Below are 10520 nucleotides of genomic sequence, written 5' to 3'. Positions count from 1 at the left end.
TGCATCTTCACATTCTTTTCCTGCATCATAACGCCATGAGACCCTTTATTCTTTTACATTTGTTTGCAAAATCACCATTTCACATAGGAAACACTGTAAGTGGGGCATAGCCAACCCACTCTGCACAATTTCTTGGAAGTCCAGACAGCTGTTCACAGGTCCAGTTCCAACATCCACTCTGACTCCTCAGACCGGAAACTGATGTCACCTGCATGATCAGTGTAGATCTCCAAATGCAGTGTCCATATTTCATATAGTGTAGATAGGTTTTTATTTCACTTTCTAATTAAAGCTTATAAAACGCACAATATTAGTGATGTCATGTTATCAAATGACACAAAAACAAACCATGATAATTCCTTATGGAGCTAAGAACTAAACACAGTTTGTGCTTTGTGCATTTAAACTGGCTCGCAGATCTTCGCATTTTTGTATTATATTAATCTTTTGGAATATATTTAAGACTTACTGTGGGATTTCCTCAAGCAAAGTATGCATGACAAACTCAAAATCGCTCTCAAGCACTTTCGATTTCAGGAACATATGTCAAAGCCTGAGAGCCCATGAGGGTGGACAGTGAAACTGGAACACAGTAAAATCAAGGCGGTGTCATTACAAATCCGTTTTCTGCTGATAAATGCCTTCAACATCTTTTACCAGTCCAACATCATCCAAAACGATTCTGATTCTCCCCCCTTCCAACTGGAACTGGTGCATTGTTATCAGTCTGTGTTTCAGGGCTTCTTCGGTTAGTGCATTAAGCTGGGGAGGAGGGTCATGAGAGTTAATACAGATGAGGAAAAACTCCTGAAAACAAACATCTCCATAATGACTGGTGGTACAGAGGGTTTGATGAGAAAAAAAAAAAAAAAAAAAAAAAAAAAAAAAAAAAAGGACAAGAGAAATCTTAACAGAAGCCCTTTTCTGGTGTCTACTTTTGGTATTTATTACCTCACCTTTTTGAGCCTTTTCCTCTAAAATATATTTTGACCATTTTGATTTTCTTAATCTTCTAAAACTCAAGGATGACAGATTTATTTGAATTGCAAAAAGCATTTCCAACATTTAGGAATAAAACAAAACAGTAGATTCTAGTCTGCATGTGTCAGGGCATAACCCGCAGTAATGTCTGATATTATTTACATGTATCGTAGGTATGCCAACAGTGAGTGTTTGATATACAGAAATCTGTGTAAACTGTTCTTGTGTGTGTTTGGTACAATCAGGACAGCTCTCAGATGAATTACAGTTGTTTGGGATGGTAACAATGGCTTAAGGTCCATGTGATCGAGGGAGGAGGAAGAGCAGGAAGACTCTCCCTGCCTCCCTGCCTGGCAGCGGTAGTGCAGGTCAAAGTTCAAAAGGTCAAAAAGTAAAAATGGGCGGTGGGTTTTTCCTTTCCTGAAGCAGGAAGTGATCAGTCCATCTGTCAGGTGCCAGGTGGCCAGTGTGATGGTGCCATCTCCTGGCCTGTTGGTGACATTTGTTTTGGCGTAAAGGGATGTCACTGAAGTACCAACCCAACCTGAGAGAGAAAAAGTGGAGCTATTAGGAAAGCAGTTACAAACATATTCTTGGGAAACTAAAAAAAAAAAAGGTATTTTGTCAATATTTCCAATTGTCTGTGTGTGTGTGTGTGTGTGTGTGTGTGTGTGTGTGTGTGTGTGTGTGTGTGTGTATGTAAGATCTCCCAATAACTGGATACAACATTTTGTAACTAACATTAATAGACTTTTGTAAATCAAATTGAAGACTTTAAAAAGGCCTTTTTTTAAAGAAGTTTTGGGCATTTTAGGCCTTTATTTATAGGACAGCTGAAGATGTGCAAGAGGAGAGGGGGGGGAAGAGAGAGAGAGAGAGAGCGAGAGACAGCGAGAGCGAGAGCGAGAGCGAGAGCGAAAATGGCATGCAGCAAAGGGCCATCGGTAGTGCTGGGCAATATGGAGAAAATCAGATATCACGATATTCTTGACCAAATACCTCAAATCGATACGGCGGCAATATTGTACATTGTAACAGAATAACAATAAAATTAGATAAATAATCATCAGTAATGTGGACATAATGACTGAATGGGTAAAGACCTAGAACAGTCTGGTAAGTTAAGAAAATGCCTCGCTTTACATAATGTAGCTTTTGAAACCAGGAAATAACACTTACCATAGCACGATATTACTATATGCAGAATCTAAGACAATATCTGGTCTCATATCACACCATCTATATAATATCAATATATCGCCCAGCCCTAGCCACAGGTTGGAGTCGAACCCACGGCCCCTGCGTTGAGGTGTAAACCTCTGTATATGGCTGGTGCAGGTGAACTACCCAGGCGCCTTAAGGCCTTCTTTAAAGAAAATAAATTCAATGTGTTTTTAGACTTTTCAAGACCTGCAGATACCCTAAGGTTATGAAATTGGCATTATAAAAAGAAAATGTACCTTTTCTGAGCCCATGCTGGGACACTTCCAATTGTACAGATAATACTGTAGATTTCCATCACCGATGCCGAACTTAAGCTTCTCCAAGAAAGTCTTGTTTTCCATTAAATCCAGTGCATTAAAGACGTCAAACCCTTTCTGGATAAAGAGATGAGAAGAAAAAAAATATATAAAAAAAAAAAAAAAAAAAAACTCAGTCCTGCTGAGAGTTAACATTTCAGAGAACACACATGGATTGAAGAGGAACATACCGATTTGGCTAGGATGAGGGCATCGGACATCAGGTCGAGCAGGGGGGTGGTGGTGTGCACGTTGTAGAAGGAGTATGCTGCTTTTAGGCTGCGGTGCACAGGGTGGTTCATAATGGTAGAGGGCAGTGTGTAGAAACTCAGGAAATCCGTTACCTTGCCATCATTCTGTGAAGAGATCAACAGATTTTTTATAAAGCCTCTTAGTTTAAAAACACACTAGAAGGATGGTTTTAAGACAGAATTATTTAAAGACGTCTGGTAAAAAGACTGTGGAATATTTATCTACCTCCACCAGGTAAGTGTCAATTATATTCTCCCGGGGCAGCAGCCAGTGTTCTACCTCTTCCTGGGTCATGGCGGGCGCCAGATTGAACTGGCTCAGGTACTCACGGAGGAGGCGATGCACCACTGGCACATCCCTCTTGGTCATCACCCGCAGGCCAGAAGTCTTAGGAGCCTGAAGAAGAGAATACAAGGGAGGAGAAGAATAAAAAGGTGAGGCAGGGCAATGTGGTCTTTTTTGAGTTTGTCAAATATGTGGGTTTTCACTAACCTCAGGCAGACGGTACAACTTCATGGTGCGCTGCATAGTCATGTTCCTGCTCAGGTGGGAGAACTTCACCTCGATAAGTTTGCGTGGGTTCAAAGAGCGATGCCAGTACCTGTGCAAAGATACTGGATTTGTTAAGTACTCAGTGACACATTAAAAGAAGTCGAGAGATGGGCGTGTGCATGGTGTTATGTGGCGAGCTATTCTGTCAGACCCACCTGCATGTGCCCACAGGTTTGGGCAGTACCACTCCAGCAGTGTAAACCGCCTGAAAGATACCCTGCAGGTTGACCCGTCTGGTGATTTCTCTTATCAGAACCGGAGCGACTCTTTTGGAGCGAAGCTTCTTGTGGACGCAGAGGAAATTGATCTCAACCATTTTCTTTTCTCTAAACATCAAGGAAAAATAATTCATTAGGTGATTAACTCTGCAACAAACCAGAATAATGACAGTGAACTTAATTTAAAGTGCTCATATTATGCTCATTTTCAGGTTCATAATTGTATTTAGAGGGTTGTACCAGAATAGGTTTGTGGTTTAATTTTCAGAAAACACCATATACATTTGTTGTACTGCACATTGCTGCAGCTCCTCTTTTCACCCTGTGTTGAACTCTGTTTTAGCTACAGAGTGAGACATCTCACTTCTGTACCATCTTTGTTAGGAGTTGCACATGCGCAGTAAGTACTGCTAGCTTGTCAGTTGCAGAGCATGAGGGAGTGCCATGCTAGCAGCTAGGAGAGCATTATAACGTGCGTTATACTAGCCACGGCCGACCTGTCGAGCGCCAGTGTGACGTCATGGGAGCGTTGTAACAGTTTATAGTACCGCGTGGTGGTCGCGACACTAGTTGCAGTCTTCTCCTGAACAGAGGTGGCGCTAATGAGGAAAGGCTACCGGCTTTGCCATTTCTACGGACTAGAAGAAGAAGAAAAAGGTAAACAACAGCAGAACTGGAAGCAGCATTGACGTCAATGCTTCGATTTGATTCAATGACCTACTTCGTCAGATCAAGACTTTCATTCACTATAAAAATAACTAATTTTAACCCAGTAAGTTTACAAGACAGACTTGCAGTCACTCCGAGAGTCCAGGCATTCGGTTACCCTCAAGCTCGTTCAGGCTTCCTTTTTCCGCTTTGTCACGCGCTGCTAAAAATAAATAGTGTGGTGCGCGACCTCTGCACTCAAAATCAGGATGCGGCAGCGAGATCTACGCCATTTTGACGTCACATTGGCACACGCAAGCTCGGACGCGACGACTGTAAAATGGCCTTTACAAAGTTATGCACGTTCGTCACGGAAGTAAAGGCTGGACTACAATCGAGCTATTTGTGAACAGTGTTTTCTGTTGGAGATGGTAAGTCACTTTGTAAACCTATAACATGCACAAAAAGATATATAACACAAAAGGAAACAGCCAAAAAGCATAATAATATGAGCACTTAAAAAAGAAAAAAGATTTGATATGATCGTATTAAATACTATTTGTATCAGAATTACTTATAACGTGTTGCACTTTAACCTTGAGATTCTAAAATCAGAAGATCACAATTCACAAACACAATTTGACAATTAGACTGCTCTACATTTTAGACAACTTTATTGAGATAGACCTAAACAATTTGTTGCAAGAGCTGAGCCATGAATTCTACCTTAACGGAATGTCTGATGTTGTGTAATGTAATAGTTAAAGGTGGTGTTGTTCTGGACTACATTATTACCTCCACCAAGAAGGTCAGGTTTTCAGCTCAGTTTGTCCGTCTTGTTTGTCAGCAGGATTACGGAAAAACTACTGGTCCAAATTTTTTTGAAACTTGAAAGTATGTACCATGGGCCAAGGAAGAACCCATTCAATTTTGGAGGGGGGGAGTGGGGGAGATACACAAATCTTTCACTTTAGTTAACATTGCATTTCTGCTGCAATCATGTGGTGTCAATTCAAACTGCATTAACATTGTGAGATAGGGCATGTCCTGCCTCACCGAGTGCCCTTCTAGTTAACATTACATTCACAGGGGGAGGGGAGGGACAGAAATTAAAAATAGAAAATCATAATAATACAAGTACAACACTATTACTGAAGACTAACCTCAATGCTGAAAATATAAAAACACCCTTGACAGTTAAAAAAAAAAAAAATCATAAAAAGGTGGACTTTATTGCGTAATGGTTGTATTGGATTGCATTAGATTGTTCAGGTGTACCTAATAAAATGGTCACTGAGTGTATGTAATGTGGAAGTGCGTGAGATAATTAAAATACAGTAAATTTACGTTGCATGTAATGAAATTCATTCAATCCATTATATTTTTACACTGGACTGTTGTGTTCACTTACATGTCGTAGATGGAGATGGAAGCAGGAATGGCACTGATGAAGCCCACCAGCTTCTGATTGGAGTTAACCCTCACCCCACAATGCCACTGGGGCAACCAGCCAGGGGGCCGCAGGGCCCTAAGAAAGAGATAAGTCAACAGATTACTGTGCTGCCATCAACTGTATAACGATTTAAAAAAAATGTTCAGCCTTATAGAAAGAAACTTGCTGTCCATATATACTATATAACATCTAGCATTTAAAGTTAACATCCTTGCCAGGTGTAAATTGGAAGAATATCAGTTTTGAAAAGAAATACCAGAGCAGGAACTCAGGGGAGTAGTCAAATCGGAACATGTTGTCATCATCTTCAACATAATTCTCGTTGAGAAGGGTGTAAAGCTCCTTGAGCTGGTTTAACAGAAAATGACAGAATTAGATATTAGGGTCAGGACCTTTACAAATACAGGAGAGTAATGTGGAAAAAAAATTACCAGAAAACAGATTGTTTTCTTTTTTTACATTCTAATTCAAACATTTACCATATAATAAACATGTTTTAATACACATAATTTTCTATAGTTTGTGTGTTTATGTGCATAATGCAAATTCATCAAAACATACATGTTCTTTTTTCTGACAATATACATTATAAAAATCATATTGTACATGCACACTTAAAATTCAACATTGTAAATGAAAAATATAATTGCAGATTCTGATATCTATACTTCTTGGTATTAAGAATCTTGCTGCCATTTGAGAAAATGAGGCAACAAGCTTGTTTTTGTGTAGGTGAGCTACACCTTTGTGGCTATAGTTTTCATGTAAAGTAAGTTTGTAGATCTCCGCACTAGAGTTCCGCTGCGCTCGGACTAAACAGATACACTTTATAACTATAATCATTCATCAGCAATCACACGACAATGATTGAAGGACATGATCACATTGGCACTAAAATAAAAACCGACTAGCTTTTTAACAAACTAAAGCACTGAGAATCAAGGAAATTGTAACTAAATATGAAATACATGTGCATTCCTGCTATGAGTGTATGAGTTTATAAACACTTACCACACCAGGGTTCCCCAAGTCGAGGGTGTCCCAGCTAAAGCCCTGCGGGAGGCTGTAGGGCTCCTCGCGAATGTGGTCTTTGTCAGGTTCAATGAAGCCATGTGATGTCACGGTCTCCCCTGAAGGAAAGCAAAACATGAAACACAGAAACTCACGATACATGACACACACACACACACACACACACACACACACACACACACACACACACACACACACACACACACACACACACACACACACACACACACACACACACACACACACACACACACACACACACACACACACACACACACACACACACACACACACACACACACACACACACACACACACACACACACACACACACACACACACACACACACACACACACACACACACACACACACACACACACACACACACACACACACACACACACACACACACACACCTTAGAGAAGAACTGACAAATGTCATACCTAGCTTGGGCACAGGTTGAGTGTCCCAGAATTGGTAACTTCTCCGAGTTGCCTCCTCCATGGTTTTGGCAGGGCCTTGGCCTACAGAAAACAGTTCAATGGCCTTTTGGATCTCCTGTAGCTTATCCGCTGGCAATGAATTCACCTGTTTGAAAGAAATCGATGTTAAACGAGTAAATCCACCGAAATAAAATCATAATTTTCCATTTATATTTTGTGTGATGCAAGATGTGAGGGACAAGGTAGTGAAGATGTTTGATGTGGATGTAAGCATGTAGTGTCTAATAAGAATAGAATACACTTTATTGTCCCCGAGGGGAAATTTGTCTTGGACATAGTGCTATCTATCTATCTTCACAACGTAAACGTGTAACAGAAAAACCATTCTAAAAATCAACATAAACATGAGATCAATAAAGCATCCTAGGACACAAAAGAAGGACACACATGACAGCACAGACAACACCCTAAGAATTAACTGTAATAGTTAAAGTGCTAAAGAGTATTTATTGCAGAGTGCTACACTGTGAGTTAGAAATGTACAAATTTCTACATGCAACAAGAAACTTTGTCAATATTTCTGGGTGGTTTAAACATCCTTGAGCACCATCTTGTGGTAGTGCTGTAACTACAAACTTTGTTTTCCTTTTGGAACGGTTTTCTCATAAAATAAAAAAGGAGTTTATGCCTTGGCAAGGGGGTCCTGAACTGCTTCTGGGGCACCAGATTTCTTCTTCTTTTTCGGCTTCTTTTTCTTCTTCTTGGCGCCAGTGTCGTCACCCAGACCCCTGTCGCTGAAAGGACAGAAATATAAGGAATCTGTATTAGTCTACTATCCCTGAGGAACGGCAAGCACTGGTCAAAATGTATTATTTTAAAACTCTACCTGGCACTGGGATATGCTTATTGATGGCGATTAAAGCTGCATTATACACAGTTTTGTATTAAATACCACACACACGCATCATATTATCCCAGCGGAAGACAATTACCTGCTTCTAATCCACCCAGCTAAAAACAGAGAACCTATTCGTAGTTTAGTGACCCAACCATACAGAGTAGAGCTGTATTGTTGACCGTTTCAGCTCTACATACATGAATCCTGGATAATAAATTCCCCCCCCCAAAAAAAAGTACTGTATAAATTACCAAACACTGGCTCTCTCTCTCTCTCTCTCTTTACAGAGGATAATCCCATTAGTGTCCAACAAGAGAGAAGTGCAACCAAGAGTTGGCCTGTATTTGTAACACCAGCACAGATGGTGAATCACATGAGTGTATGGTATATGCGCATACACATGTATGTACAAGAGGCCCGTGAGTGACTGGGCCAATGGACAACAAAACATTCAATAGTTTGTTCCACAGGCTTCCATTTCAACAGAGTAGACCAGCTTCTTTGTTTCTTTGTGTGTGTGTGTGTGTGTGTGTGTGTGTGTGTGTGTGTGTGTGTGTGTGTGTGTGTGTGTGTGTGTGTGTGTGTGTGTGTGTGTGTGTGTGTGTGTAGGAGGAGAGTTGCATGTGTTGCTCAAAAAGAGCAACAGTGAAGCTCACATTTGCTTCACTACAATTAATAAATAGGATCATCACGATCCACTTACAGCATTGCATTCTCGCTTTTCTCAAATGTTTTGCTTTTTTTCTTGTGAAATGCTGGACGCTTTTACCTCCTTCAGGCCCCCAGAACTATAACTTGTGATGAGGGCGTCACAATGAAACTGATTTCTTTGTAAAAAGGTCACAAGCCACAAAAAGGTTGTGAACCACAACATTTTCTCTCGCAGTTTGCTCCCAAAAGCAGAAAAAAAAAGCATTTACCGTGAGCAGGACACGCCTTAATATGTGCAAGCTGATGCTACCATCATGCGTGTCACCGCTTGATAAACATTAAGAGAAGCCAATGCCAAGCAGAAGTAGGATTTCCATCAAAGCCTATTTTCAGTTAAGAGAGCTAGACTGATTTAGGATCTTTTTATATTCCTGTGATTAAAGAGGGATTTAAAAGCCCTGTTGACTCCCCAGTTAACAAAGCCAACCTGGACAGATGGAATTATCAACTTGCAAAAAAACATGCAGGTTTTGCTTGTTTCACTTTTGATTCGGCTAACGGTCTGCACCTAGATCCACTTACAGACAATAGGTGTTTGACAGCTATGTTAGCATGCAAGCTAATTCGCTAAATGTCAACGGGGGTTGCCATGAATTTCATCAGTCCAGGCAGCCATATGCGAATAATATATCACACTGTCAACTCAATAAAAAAAGACTGGACTTTTTCTGTAAGTGGTCAGAGTGATAGTAAATGTAGTGTTTTATTATATGACTAGCTTTTAAGCGTACTTTGGGTTTGCTACCCCATCCAACGCCTTGCTATCATTGCTAAAGGAAAGCGCCGCTAAAGCCCTCCCACATGAGGAACGGAACACACTCTCAGCCAATCACATCAAAAAACTGGCAAGCAAATAGGGTTTCTAACCAATAGGGTAAAGGCAAGTGGACGGGACAACCTCAATCGATGGCTGCCTATCCCGACAGCTCACCGAGGCTTTAGTTTGCTCTTGCTTTGATTAGCTAAGTGTGCAGAGACGTGGCATATTTTACAGCGCTTTGCTGCAAAGCCTGCCTTCTTACCCATCGTCAGAGTGGTGCTCTTCGTTTTCACAGTCGCTGCAGTGTCCGTGATCCTCTACATCTTCTTTCTCCGGCATCGGTGCTGTCTCATTCTCATCCGCCATCTTCAACCAGGAAGTGAGGAGCCACCGCGTGCCCTCGACGGCTTTAAACCTCCCCTGATGCTATTGGCTTAGAGCGGTGATGAAAATGTCTTCACTGTTGTGGTTTATAATATGAGGTTAAAATAAACACCACGCTCCTTTTTTAAAGCCTTTTGGCTATTATTTCAACCCCAATACTTTTTAAAAAAAAAATATTTTGAGGTCTAATCGTACTTTTCTCAATATGAGTATCAATTTCATGCTGCTTTTTACCTCAACCTCACTACATCTTAGATGCAAATATTGTACTTTTTATTGCACTACATTTATCTGATAGCTTTATATTGCAAATTAGCTTCACCTTTACCAGCTGAAACATTACAGTGACAAATCCCTTATTGCATCAATAATAATTATTTAATATACATTATTCTGAAATGAATAGTTTTGCATAATGAGCATACTTTTACTTTTGACACTTTTGACACAATGCTAATACTTTTGTACTTTTAAGTAACATTTTGAATGCATGACTTTCATGTAGTGGAGTATTTTAACATTATGTTATTAGTACTTACTTAAGTAAAGGATCTGACTACTTCTTCAAACACTTTTAATTTTTCACAACCCAATCAAAGGTTTGTGATTTGGTGGAATAGATTTCTTCTCTCATGCACATAACCTTTAGAGCAATGTGATCTGTG

At 40.3% G+C, this 10520-nt stretch overlaps 1 protein-coding gene across 1 annotated transcript; it reads right to left on the bottom strand.

Annotated features, from left to right (window-relative positions):
• Positions 1-6: 6 nt before the first annotated feature.
• Positions 7-9889, bottom strand: nmt1a (N-myristoyltransferase 1a). Its single transcript, XM_028599367.1, has 12 exons — positions 9734-9889; positions 7791-7896; positions 7103-7247; positions 6636-6754; positions 5881-5972; positions 5583-5699; positions 3461-3631; positions 3246-3354; positions 2979-3149; positions 2693-2857; positions 2442-2579; positions 7-1525 (listed from the first exon to the last, which is right to left on the bottom strand). Exons 1-12 carry the CDS (start codon positions 9835-9837, stop codon positions 1505-1507), a joined length of 1458 nt encoding a protein of 485 aa, XP_028455168.1. The 5' UTR covers positions 9838-9889; the 3' UTR covers positions 7-1504.
• Between the last annotated feature and the right edge of the window lie 631 nt (positions 9890-10520).

The sequence above is a fragment of the Perca flavescens genome, chromosome 15 (genome assembly GCF_004354835.1).
Source record: "Perca flavescens isolate YP-PL-M2 chromosome 15, PFLA_1.0, whole genome shotgun sequence".
Lineage (NCBI taxonomy): Eukaryota > Metazoa > Chordata > Actinopteri > Perciformes > Percidae > Perca > Perca flavescens.
This window is presented reverse-complemented; position numbering and strand designations above follow the sequence as displayed.

What these genes read in the sequence shown, in the direction of transcription:
- nmt1a (XM_028599367.1), bottom strand. Translation starts at nt 9,837, where the DNA reads ATGGCGGATGAGAATGAGACAGCACCGATGCCGGAGAAAGAAGATGTA. An exon ending in AGTTGTACCGTCTGCCTGAG is followed by an intron (nt 3,150 to 3,245) that starts GTTAGTGAAAAC and finishes TCTCTTCTTCAG; the next exon opens with GCTCCTAAGACTTCTGGCCT. An exon ending in TTGACACTTACCTGGTGGAG is followed by an intron (nt 2,858 to 2,978) that starts GTAGATAAATAT and finishes ATCTCTTCACAG; the next exon opens with AATGATGGCAAGGTAACGGA.